Source organism: Strongylocentrotus purpuratus, unplaced genomic scaffold (genome assembly GCF_000002235.5).
Source record: "Strongylocentrotus purpuratus isolate Spur 01 unplaced genomic scaffold, Spur_5.0 spur5_scaffold_14, whole genome shotgun sequence".
NCBI classification, from domain to species: domain Eukaryota; kingdom Metazoa; phylum Echinodermata; class Echinoidea; order Camarodonta; family Strongylocentrotidae; genus Strongylocentrotus; species Strongylocentrotus purpuratus.
The window spans coordinates 26595356-26608774 of NW_022145599.1; the positions used below are offsets into that span (position 1 = coordinate 26595356).

Genomic DNA, 13419 nt, shown 5'->3' on the forward strand with positions numbered 1-13419 from the left:
AACAAACATTTGTATGTGCTCTTGTTTATGCGAAGGTAACATTGATGAAGAATTATATTCAGTGATTTAGATTTGAAATGCCAACCAAGATTGTTATTGTATCTCTTAATTTGGAGTAATATCATTATACAGTCAAACCTGTCTATAGCGACCGCCCAAGGGAAACACAAAAAGTGGTCTTTGTAGACAGGTTCCTTTAGTTCATGTTTCAATGAGAAACTATTTTCAAGGGAAATAACAAATGTCGTCTTTGTAGACAGGCGGTCACTAAAGCAGGTTTGACTGTAGCATGTTCCTGGTTAGAGTCTTGTGATCTTATCATTAAAATCAGCTCAAACGTCATAGTTTACTCTTAAGTTTTAAATAAAGAGTATGTTTATGCAAAGGAACTTGATATTTGTATAAAATTTCCACCCAAAAGCCAAATAATTCAATTTTTATATACCATTAAACATTGGAGAAGCTACCTTCGCATGTACATCTATGACCCCTACCAATCGAGTCCTATTTCCAAGTGTTTGTTTAGAGGCATGGAATCATTTTATGTAAGCCATTTATATAGACATTAATTGTATAGTGAAAGTGAGAAAAGTTATCATTAAATATATGTATCAAATTTGCATCATGTATGTGTTTCTCTTCTTTCGTGTCTTATTTTATAATCCATGTTAATGATACAAGGTGTAAGGGGAACAAGTGACTGAAAGTTTTGTGATATGCCTACAGTATGTAATAAATGTGTATGTATTGGGGAAGTTATCTTCCCATATGTAACAAAATGTACACAAACTTATGGTATACCTGATGATTGTATTAAATTGATAACCCTTTAAAGTGTCAGGTTATTGGGGGAGGGGGTTTGATGCAACACTGACCTGTCCCCACTCCCCCCCCCCCTTCAACATTTAAACCCTATGTGGCATATCTTACAAAAAAGGAGAAAAAATGTTCCCTTTCAAATATTAGAGCCCAAAGATAGCCATATTTCTTGCTTATCAGAAGAAAAAAAATCTTTTGCTTTCAAAAAGAATCGTCCCCCCCCCCCCCCATCTTTGAACTGCCCTCGATCGATCGCTATGGATCTTAAAGCCAGTAAAAATCAAATAAACAATACAATACTACCATTACACATTGGATGTAAGTTACATATATAATTTGACTATTGCCATTTAAATCACATTGTTAGTCGGGGGAAGAGATGTGGACACAGCCTTGGACCCCAAAATGTAGTAATATCATTGCCATACATTTGCCCTGCAATTTGTATCAGACTAAACAAAAAGTAACACTTTATTTCCTCTTACAAAGCAGATCCACAGTACCTGCCTGAAGGGAAACTGTATTTTCCAATGAACTGACCATTTCCGGAGTTCTAGAAAGTGTAAACATCCACAACAAGGAAATAGGACAGGAAATGGAAAAGTAAATAAAGGATGTGTACCAATGATCATGCTATTGTTCCTCTTTCACTTAAGATTGTGTGAAGTGTCCCTCTTTAATAATAGCTTACATGAAGCAAGGGAAATATTTATAGACCTATTGTACTTGACTCACCGTTGCACAAAATAGCACGGAGAACAAAAATAAAGGAGAGAGATTTGAGGATATTCCTATGGCTGGCCTCGGCTGTGAATCAACGACTTTGTGCGTATTAGTCACATTACCTTGGCCAGGCAGGCAGGCACAGCATGTGAAGGCATTGTCAGGATTTCCTCAAGATAGGGGAGGGGGGGGGGGGGGGGGGAGGGGGGGGGGGGTGAGGGGCAGACAGGGTAGGCATGATCTAATCAGTTGTAGGGGCACGTTTCTAAAAATGGCCACAACCCTATAACCCTATACCGGTACCTTATAATAATAATGAATATTGGATATTTATATAGCACACATATCCACCATGCGGGGTGCTCAAGGCGCTCCAACACAAGGTAACGGACTACATGCAGATTTAATTAGCTACCTTATCTAAATTATGTTGTGATGGCTATTTTTAGAAACTTGTGAATTAAGGCATATCCAGTATTTCATCAATGAGGGGGGGGGGGGGGTAATCTGTATCACTAAAGCTACAGAATGTAATTCAAGATTGTAATCAGTAGCTTCTTGCCCTTAATTCTTCTCTTCTACTTTGACCTTTGTCTCTATAGTTGCATAATACATTCCTTAAAGTATTTCTAGGAAAAAAAATGATGAGCATTGATTTATTATAATTTACATTTGTTTCTATCACACAAGACCCAACGATTTTGATAAGCCAACCCCCTTCCCCTCCTCCCCTTGGAAGAACTACTGTAATTACCCCTATACTTGCTTCTCTTATGGCTACATGAGTAACATATGACATGCAACAACTCCTAGAATCTTCACATTCCCAAATGATGACAGTTTTTTCCCTCCAGGAATAGCAATCCTAGAGCTTTGCAAATACCATCAGCATAAAAAACAAAACTCACAATAGCACTACACTGCACACAGGACAATCAAATATTAAATCAGACTTTAACCAATTAATTCGCAGAAAAGAACACTACCATACTGGTGAGTTTGATATCTGGCAGCCTTAAAAATCATTTAATGGAATGTCTAATCATTTAAGTAAATAACTACACCAGTGCTACATAACATTTTGTTAATCTGTTTCTTTTACAGTCTTTAATATTTTTTATGTTTATTCAGATATTTCATCACTTGAATAAAAAAATGTAATTTTCAAAAACAAAAGAGATGTATAGAATGGGACATTAATTGTTTAATTTTCTTTTGTTTTCGTACTCATAATTCATTATGTGTTGTATCTTGCTATTCTGCGTTGTTTATTTATGTAACATCACATGGATCAGAAAAAAAGACCTTTGAGTTATAGTTTTTTCTTTCCCTGGCATCCATTTGACTCTTTTCAAAGCTTATATACTGCTGTTTTGTATTCACATTTCAATTGATTTTGTCTTTGTCAAATAAAAACTAATAACTTAAAGGTACATAATATGAGAGTGGGCAAAATGACCAAGTTGGGTTTTCTTCTGATGTTGATTTCTTTCCTTTTAAAATATATTTTTGCATTTGGTATTTCAATAATGACCACAAAACAAGAAAACATTTCTTCCCCGATATGGAATTGTCCATTCAAACAAGCGATGACATTGTTAGCTTAAACATGTGTCAACTACAAAAGAACTCAAACATAAACAATCTTTCAAACAGGTCAGTCCTTTAACACCTTTAATTTTAAATTTTGAAACAAGATTTATTTCGTTCTCCTTTCTCTGAAATATGAGCTTCAAATTTTTGTACAAATAATGATGATAATAATAGTTTGTTCTTTCAGAGTTCACTTCAGGACCGCAGGCCCTTTCAAAGTGCTTTATAGATATATCATTACCCCGGTTGTCGGATTCAAAAAAAAATATTGCAGTTTAAATACATTCCTAGTTAACTGTAAAATGCCTTGTTGAGTACACTAACATACATGTATGCACTCGCATACTATAGGGTGTGCACAGGACCCAAGTCAGACTGGGGTTCCCTGCCCTTTACGCAGGGTTTTATATTATTCTTCATCTTCATACTTCTTAACCGTTTACCTACATAATGCCAGTCAGCAAAGCTTTTTGAGGTTGATTTTATACATTCTACCGTAATGTAAATTACTTTTTTCAGGTGACTGATACACTTTAAACAAAATGAATTTGTTGAAACCTAACAATTACCTATTACTCCAGAGTTAATTTCTTTTTAAAATACTTGAATGAAATATGCGATTTTTTTTTTATGCGATTGATATTTTCAATCATGTACCATATGATACTAAAACATAAGAGAACAATTTTTTTCTCAAAATTATATACACTGTTTGTTGACAATTTATATATTCATATGTTTGGTATGTTCACAAAACTATATATTAGTTGATTATCAATTATTTATATAATTTGTATAGTATGTTCCTAAAATGTTAATGAACAAGACACGTGACCAATAAAATCACATTAAAAAAAACACACCGAAAGAGCATACAATCAAACAAAGATAGACAGGTAGTTAATACTCAATATTAAAAGTAAACTGAGTTACGTACATAAACTGTATGTTAAAAGACCACTTGCATGAGATGATGTAAATCAAAATCTCCAAGTACTGAGAAGTAGCCTTTGGGCTAACAAGGGCAGGAACCCGCAGCAACTGCATCAAGATGGTTATGGCTTGTACTACATTATTGCATATTTTTACAAGATCCTTATTGTGAATTCAGTGCATCATTTTATATGGAGTGGCTTATAGTCACTTGTGTGTGAATCTTCAAGGTGATTTTGTGGCTGAAGCAAGAGCTTGGAACTAAAAAGAACTGAGTTTGCAGTTAAAACAAGGTATATAGATAAACATGTACAATTTAATATGTTTTAAAAAAACTACTTACAGCAAAAATATCGTCTTTACGGTATGCATTTGCGCTGCGTTATGACATCAATAGGATTTTAAAGGGACTATGTCCCATTTGCAGGCCCAAAAAATGAAAAAGTTAAATTCCAACTGCATTTGAAAGATAATACTAATTTAGAACTTTCCTAAAAAAGGTGGGGGCTTGGAAATGTCTTCAAGTGGGAAAATAACGACTATTAGTTGTCAAATCGACTTTAGGGCTATAGAGCCCAAAAGTAATAGTCTTGATTTTCAGACAATTGTACCGATTGGTCATACGTTTTATGATGCGCAAAGATTCAATCAGTTTAATCTTGGCCATCACAAGAAGTGGGTTATTGATGTAGACAAATACTCATGTACCCTTTACAACTCTTTTCATGTATGTTATTACCAAAGAAGAAAAAAAGCCAGTCAGTCACTCAATAGTGTCTGACAGTGAAGTCTAGCAAGTAAACGATTTTCCTTGCATAATTTGAATATGAGGACACTGCTAACGTTTAAATTTCACAGATAGGACATATATGACATATTCATAATTCCTGCAAAGTTCTACAGCATTTGAGGTTGGCTGCAAAAGGGACATAGTACCTTTAATAGGTGAAAGGAAGGCCGGTTGAAAAATACTAATTTTGATGGTAAAATACTAATTTTGGAGGTGCTGAGTACTAATTTGTACTTCCAAAGGTTGGCAGCTCTGTTATGCAGGCAGCTGGATTCTGTGAGAGATGGTTTGTCAAACATGTGGGACATAACAGGTTTGTCCCCATGCAGTATCCTGTAGTTTTGTCTGATGACAGATGAGATCCGTCGATTTGTGGTATTGAACATGAAGACAGGAGGGAAAGAAGATATAAAACTTTTCCTTCTTTACTTTTAAAGCCCCACCACACTAGTTGGCAAGGAGGGATTGGACCTCCCTGCAAGGTCACTGACCGGTGGTTATCTCATCAAATACAAGTTCTTTAATTATATTTATGTTCCTACGAATAAATTGTATTGTTTGAACAGATGTCAAATATGTTGTCCAATTGAATGGAAGAAAATAAAAGTTCATTTGAATTTAATTGAATTGAAATAAGCTCTCAATTAACATAAGAAAAAGAGGATTATGGGGGATCAATGGTCATCGATTAGGAAATGTTTGCTATATAGAGGGCGCAAGTAGCTATTAGTAGTGCAGTGGGGCTTTAAAGCCTCTTTATAGTGATGGCAGTCAGCAGTGTTCTTGGCAACATTCTCTATGATATGGCTAGGGTTTACACGATGGACGCAGAATGACAACATCTCGGTATGACAGACCTAAAATACACCCTCCCTTATACCGCATAATCTCCTAAGTGGAGTAACCCGAGAGAGGGGGATAGCTCTCCTCCGCACAACTGGAGGAGAGGATTGGAAAGTGAGATAGCTACACGTATGTGCATCAAAAGGATGCAAGTTGTCTCCTGTGAGTGAACTGTAGTGCTGGCGGGCTGGAATATTTCCAGAGAGGCCTTTTGACCATCCATATATATATAGCATCTCTGTACATAGCATTTCAAAATCATTGCAATAAGAATCTTACAGCAAACATATATTATCTGTTGCATATATATATATAAACTCTTTTCTCTGTATAAAAATGCACTTGTATAAGCTATGCTACGTGAGGCCACTGACGGCCTTCTTAAACTCCTCCTGGGCACTCTTGAGCAAGTTAGTGTTAGGATCCATCACATCTATACCAGTCATAGCTATGGCCTTGGCTTGGATCAGGGTGGGTGATTGTGCTTCAAGCATACCTGCAATCAAATCAAACATAAATTATCGTTGATATACCGGTATGCACGATGTATATGGTAAGGGGTGAGGTAAATCAATGCCTCAACACATTAATTAATTATGAGAAAAATCAGTTATATTTAATGATTTTTACCACAAGGATAATTTAAACTGCATTTGTTTAAAACTTAAACATATAAATCACCAGCCACCCTGGTAAACCACAGCAGTTTCCTAGTGTATCAAAGTGTACTCCACTTCATATTCCTTGTATCTTACAACATAAAGATATAGCAAGTACCTGTAGGACCTTTGTAGCACATCTCCTCTTTTCCCTACTTGCCTTTCATTAAGTAAATAAAAAGACACTGGTTTAACCAAGGGATGAGTGAACAAGTCTTTAAAGACAAAGGGCACAAACAGGAGACCTGACACAATTGACTTTTGTCACACATACAGTTTATATATACTCAGAAATCCATAGTGGATAGCGAGTTGAACAAGACCTAGTCTTGAATATCGCTAGTGATATTTGTTTGTCTCGCAACGTGGTCAATAAGGGATCTAAAAGATCACAACGTTTCGTGCGCCGCTGCAACACTTCGTCAGGTGATAGAAACTAATGTAAACAAGCGTGTTTTATACTCTACGGGAGGACCGGCGCAGCGGTCAATAAATTGATTGATAATTGGAACAATAACGTACAAGGTCTATTGGCCGACGCACACGGTGCTCGACCAATCAGCAGGCCACTGTTTGGAACAGAATACCCAACAGGAGTTATAAGGATATCAGTACATACCTGCCCATTTGGTGAAACCAGGCGTGTGAGTGCCTGCATCTGTAGGGATGCCAAACTTGGGGTGTATGCTGGGAAGGACATAGGAGACGTTACCCATGTCCGTGGAACCTCCCTTCTCCCCTCTCCTCTCGGAAGGGTAGCTGAATCCCAAGATCTCTGCATGTCTCTCAAAGGATAACGAAAGGGCATCGTTGTGAATCATGTTGGCGTAGTTGCACCCACTTTTACACTCTACCTAGACAAATCAGAGAGAAAGAGGGGAGAACGAGAATAAAAGGGCTCTCTAATGATCATCTACGGTCTTTTTTTTCTTCTCTTTTGTTGTTGTTGTCTCTCTTGAACAGAGCTACTTGTCGAAATATTACTCATACCTGCCAACCTTTTGCAGCAGAAGTTAGTTACCTCCGAAGGCAATATTAGGAATGTATGCTATCCTGTATAGATATATTACACATCAGTTTTCAGAAAGAGAGATGAATCTAGGGTTCATAACATTAGTTTAAAAGAAAAACAAACAAAGCAGGATCATCCTCTCAAAGTAGGAATGGTTGGCAGCTACGTCTAGAAAAAAGGGATTAAACTCTCTCTCCTCTCCTCTCAGAACAGAACAGTAGATAATTTCCATGCCACGTACTGCATGAAACTTTACTTTAAAAAAAAAACACCTTACTTTTATGAACATCACATATAATCGTTCACTAATTGCACAATGCTTCTTCTCATGCTACATGGTTTTGTCCCAATACCATGAGAAATATAATCAATACCCAAAATGGCTTTTTGCAGGGAATTTTCAAGGTTGGATTCGAATTAGTACACAGTTCACCGTTTGTAAGAACCCTATACACAGTTCTCGTTGCAACTTTTATCATACCTCACACCCTGTTGCTACAGCTGCACCCTTAGCACAGCCGATGACCTTTGACCGGAGGACGTCTAGCTGCTTACTGTTAGGAGCTCTCAGGTAGTACAAGAGTTCCGCTTCTTCAGGAATGATGTTAGGCCTAGCACCACCATTAGTAAAGACACCTGAATGATAGAGATTTAGGGTGTGAAGTGATCGACCTATGACCTTTAACCGCTTATGAATTATTAGGAGCTCTCAGGTAGTACAAGAGTTCTGCTTCTTCAGGATTGATAACGGGCTTGGCATTACATTCTGTGAAGATTTCCAGAATATCTATGGACCTATGACCTGTAACCCCTAAAAACCAAATCTCTGCTCCATGTGATGATGATGATGATGATGTGATGGTTATTTTACCCGACTGCTAAGAAAGCATTAATGCTTATAAGTAAGCAACCAGACGGTCGACGGCTTTAGGTCTTCTCCGAGGGACCTGGCAATGAGGATTACTGCCTTACCAGAGGTCATTTATCTTGTTGAATCACAGCCCAAGATAAATTGAGCTAGAATCTATGGCATGAGTGCGTATATGTCATACTAAAATCAAATCATATCCAACTGGTCAAACTAGAGCAATATTTGAGGTATGGTAATTAATCTCTCTGAGCCCCTTAAGGTCATTCGTCTCTTGGATAAAACCCTGGATTATGCACAAGGTATACAGATATTACTTACCATGAACTCTCCATTCTGGTTTGAGCTGTTGTCTCATGACTGAGATACTAGTATAACACATTACAGCTGCATCCAAGGCGTTCACTCCTTCCCAGGGAACTGCAGAGGCATGGGAAGCAAGACCAGTGAAGTGAATTTTTATTCTGGAAAAAAATAACCCAAACAAATATATGTATACAAAGATGGTTGACAGCTGGAGTAAAGAAATGGGAGTGGAGATTGTGCACACATTGGCCCGAATTCACAAAGGAGGTTTGTCGACAAACCTTGGTTTTCGTACGTCATATGACGCGTTTTACACGTTTTTTACAAACCTGGTTTGTAAAGAACAAAAGGAGGTTTGGCGAAACAAAAGGAGGTTTGAGCTCAAACCTTGTTTTGTGAATTCGGGCCATTGTGTGCGGGCAAGTATTGAATCCAATGATCGGGGTAATAATATATCTGTAAAGCGCTAAGAGACATCATAGATTATAATATATTCATATTTGTCTTGCAATGTATCTTTGTATTTTATCAACATGTACATAATTGTTTTCCCTCTCTGTCCATCTGTCCCCTCTCTCCCTCTCTCTCTCTCTCTTTCTCTTTCTCTCTTTCTTTCTCTCTCTCTCCTGCTTTCCCATCTCTCTTTCTTTTTAACTCAAATTTTTAAATTGAAATATTGTATAAGATTAATGGTAGATAGTATATACACGCTCTTCATAATTATGTAGATTGTAGTGTGACATCTTGAAATGTATACTTGTTTTTTTTCCAGCAATTTACTCATGTGCAATTCAGTTACTTTTTACTGTGATATCACTTGAAATGTATAATTGTATTCACCATCAATGTTTTATTCATGCACAATTCAGTTACTTGTAACTGCGATACATGGAAATGAATCAATAAATACTATTTATCTATCTATCTATCTAGATGTATTAAGCGCTGTATAAAAGCGGAGTTATTATTATTATTATTATTATAGGAAATAAAGCAAAGAAGAAAAATTCCACAAAAAAATTTCATTCAAATAAAGTTAAATTAATGTCCTCATGTGTCTTGTATACATAATTATGCACAGCACAAACAAATAAAGAAAACAAAATACAAACATTGTCTTTTAGTGCAGATTACTCCTACATCACACAAGTTATTTCTGTGAACTTTCAAATTTGTTTCTTGTGCATTTTAGGATACAATCATGCTCTTTTCAAACTTTCAATTTATTTTGAAAAAAGAAAAAAAGCATTTCTTTTTACTTAGTATCATATGATAAAAGACTTCTGACTTACAACAAATGAACAAAACAAAATGTGAAATCTTTCTTTGTGTGTGTTAAAAAAAGTCATCTAGATCCCCACAAGAAGTTCTAGATGCACTCGGATCACTAATGATTTACTCTAACTCCTGACATTGGTGGAAAAAAGTAGTAGGAGCCTGACTGTGTAAAAAAACCAATGAATCTTTCTTACTCTAGCATTGATAAGGCTACTGGTTGTGGTACTGTGTAAGCATAAGGATGTGCCATCATAGCTACATCCATCCCCTGGAAGGCCCCAGCTTTGATCAGGTCTACCTTGCCTCCTGCCCCTTCCTCTGCCGGCGTACCAAGCACTGTCACCTGATGGTACAAGTTGCGTTAGAAGTTATATCAAAGATGAAGTTGAATTCATTTTGGGCAAATACATTATGAAAGAAATTGTTGCTCAAGAAGAAATTGTGAAAGGTTCATTTTGTAGTAAATAAGAACTGTTATATACTGCGAGGTTTTGGGATCATAAAATGATAATAAATTTACACAATCTAATTGCTGAAAGTACCATCGAATGCAAACAGGAATATGTATATTGGATATACACACATATGTGGTATTAATTAAAGTTTGGTTCAAGAGTAATGTTCAGCTGGGATCTATAATTCATTTGTTCAGGCGAACCTTAATTGTTAGCGTCTGCAAGCCCGGGAATAAGCTTACCCTTCCTATGGGAGTGCCATCGAGCTCCATTGCAGCTTTGATCCCTAGACCTGCGGCTGCTCCACACTCGGCAATCAGGTTGTGTCCACAGGCGTGGCCAATTTCAGGAAGAGCATCGTATTCAGAGATCACACAAACATGGACTCCACCATCAGTTCCATATGTAGCCTTGAATGCTGTCTCTAAATGATAATTTCTTGTCACCTTGAAAAATGGGATGAGAAATTGATTCATGGTTACTAGACATTCATATTTATTTCTCCATTCAAAGGTTAATTGTCAATACTTGCTATTTCTCCCCCCACATTCCAAAATGTCCTACTCTTCCTCCCCCTTCCAGGGCTGTTCTTATCACTCATCTCCACTCTCTCCTTCTTCTCTTTCTTCCCCTTCTTATCTTCCTTTTTCTCCTCCTTCTTTCACTTCTTCCTCTCGTGTTCTGATCATATATTGCATGTGAATGAAATAAATCTACCTCAAAACCCTCCTTTTCCAGATAATCTGTGAGAATCTTGTGAGCATGATGTTCCTCATAACCCAGTTCAGGATGGGACCAAATATCTTGGCTGATGTTATTGAGATCCGAGGCTGATTCATCTATCTTAGCCTGGGCTACTTGCTTTCTCTTGTTCCACTCGGTCATAGTAATAGTCTACAGGTAGACTAGCTCAACAGACCCCTAAAAGGAGGAAAAGAAAACAACAGAGATAAGAAATTTCTAGACATTATGAGAGAGGTGTTGTGGTCGAGTGGATGTGTCACCGGACTGTGGATCACGAGGCCTGCGGTTTGAGTCCCGCGGGCTGCACCAATGTCCTTTGGCAAGACACTAATCTACATTTACCACACTCAACCCAGGTGAGGTAAATGGGTACCTGGTAGGATTATTCCTTGAAATGCACTGTGCGCTGATAACGGCTGCTGCGGAGCTAAAGCTAGGGTAATAATTTCTAAGGCGCATTAATTATCACCCGTGCTTTAGCCTAGCTGCCATTACAGTGCTCCAGCATTTCAAGGAATTAATTAATTCTGCCAGGTACCTATTTACCTCACCTGGGTCGAGTGCAGCACATGTAAATTAATGCCTTGCCAAAGGATATTAGCGCCATTTCGGGGGTCGAACCATGACCTTTGAATTTCAAGTAAAGTGCTTAAATCACTCAGAGGTTATTTTGAAATTATATGAAAAGTAGATGTATTTTTAAAATATCAAACTGTCAAGTCTAAATAAAGAAAAATTGCGGGTTACATTTTCACTGGATTCCGGCCAAAATCGCTAGTATCCCCAACCCCCCTTGTATGGGGTACCGCGTACACTGTGTGTATGGGGTCTGGCTGGGGAAGGTTAGAAAATGTCAGTTTTATTAAAGAATTCCCCATACCAGTTATTTCTGTCTAGGCCTATATGAATGATTGGTGATCTAGCTTAGCTATGCCCCGCATCTATTGCTGGTGTGCGCGTGGGTAATTTGTCCAACATAGCCCCTTGGTCCAACCATCAGACCATGCATGCACACCATTGCACCGATGACATTTGCCACAACTGCAAACACTGGAATCAACAAATCCATGTAAAAAAACGATGAGCATCATGAATTGATATTTACAATCGCACTCATTCTTTAGCCTGCAAGGAAATCAAGAGCGTTTTCAGTGAACTTACCAAAGAAACAAGTGGAAATGTTTACTGCGATAACGTTGTTGATGTAATCAGACTCGAACTACTGAACAGCAAGCTGTTCGCTTGAACTTAACACTAGCGATTGCAGCATAGCTAGCTAGCTAGCTATAGCACGCAGCTCCCGAAGTTCAGGGGTGATCGAGTCTTCGGGTTCCGCACTGCTGCCTTGAACAGAGCTATAGCGCGACGAGGAGAACATGATTGTACAGTGCGCGTTTTTTAAGATCTTTAAAGAGGGGCGTGTCTGATGATGGGCGTGGCCATAAGTGGGCGCGGTACGTTTTTGTTTTTTTTTTGTTCGGGGAGGGAGGGGGGGGGGGGGGGTGAAGCGTGTAACTGGTACTCATTTGAATATAGAAAGGTATGTACATATTTTGTTGTTGTGGGAGGGTGAGGTTTGTAGAACTAAATGTTATTTAATCGACTTTATAAAGGATATTTTGAAATTAAGTTAGAACTTAGAGGCCCTAATTTACTGTCTTTGGGGTAATGGAATTGGATATGGGAGCAGAACTCCAGTATCGTGTATAAGCAGAAGATTTCATATATGTTGTTATTAGATCCGCAATTAGACCATCAGAAGGATTCATTGGCTAAATTTATATTAATTCTTTTCTGAATATCAAAACAGGAACATGACAGTTTCTAGCTATTTAAATACTGTTTTATACGGAGATGCATGGGAAGAAAAAAAAAAACATTATTCAAAAAAGGAAAGAAGGATAGAAGAGATTTTATTTTTGATAATTTATTTTATTTCAGTAACAGATCTTGATCACAATCACACCAATTATATGGACCTATACAAATGCATGACAGGTCATAGCACTGTAGATCATAATATAGATATAAGATAGTCTTTCATTAGAGGTAATCATTACCTCATTGGTAATAGTTGGTAATTCGATCTTTATACAGTGATTGTACCGCTTCTATTAGAAAAATGTTAAATGTATAAAAAAAGGAAATACATATACGATGAAGTAAAAAACTTCTTGAAAAGATTATGTTATAAAAAAAAATGAAATATCATGTAAGGCTTGTAGAATAAACAAACTGACACAAAATGATGACCATTTCATGATATGTTTACACTTGTAAATGTAAACTGTTCATACTGATGTTCTACGTTGATTACAATAGAAAAAATATACATACTCATTTATTTTGAGTTGTCACACAGTATCCATATTGCAAATGCACAGTCGCCTATAATA

The 13419-nt window shown here is 37.3% G+C and overlaps 2 protein-coding genes across 2 annotated transcripts in view; both read right to left on the reverse strand.

Moving 5' to 3' along the window:
- LOC100890197 (sn1-specific diacylglycerol lipase beta) overlaps window positions 1-1700 on the reverse strand; it is a 13130-nt gene extending 11430 nt beyond the window's left edge. Inside the window, 1 exon segment of the mRNA XM_030985181.1 lies at window positions 1665-1700. Coding sequence (XP_030841041.1) covers window positions 1665-1700 — 36 coding nt within the window.
- Window positions 1701-5532: 3832 nt separating this feature from the next.
- On the reverse strand, window positions 5533-12271 carry LOC577532 (peptidase M20 domain-containing protein 2). Its single transcript, XM_030984583.1, has 8 exons — window positions 12185-12271; window positions 10997-11200; window positions 10522-10725; window positions 10019-10167; window positions 8562-8704; window positions 7854-8008; window positions 6980-7214; window positions 5533-6197 (listed from the first exon to the last, which is right to left on the reverse strand). The coding sequence occupies exons 2-8, from the start codon at window positions 11162-11164 to the stop codon at window positions 6058-6060; spliced, it is 1194 nt and encodes a 397-aa protein (XP_030840443.1). The 5' UTR covers window positions 11165-11200; window positions 12185-12271; the 3' UTR covers window positions 5533-6057.
- Window positions 12272-13419: the final 1148 nt, after the last annotated feature.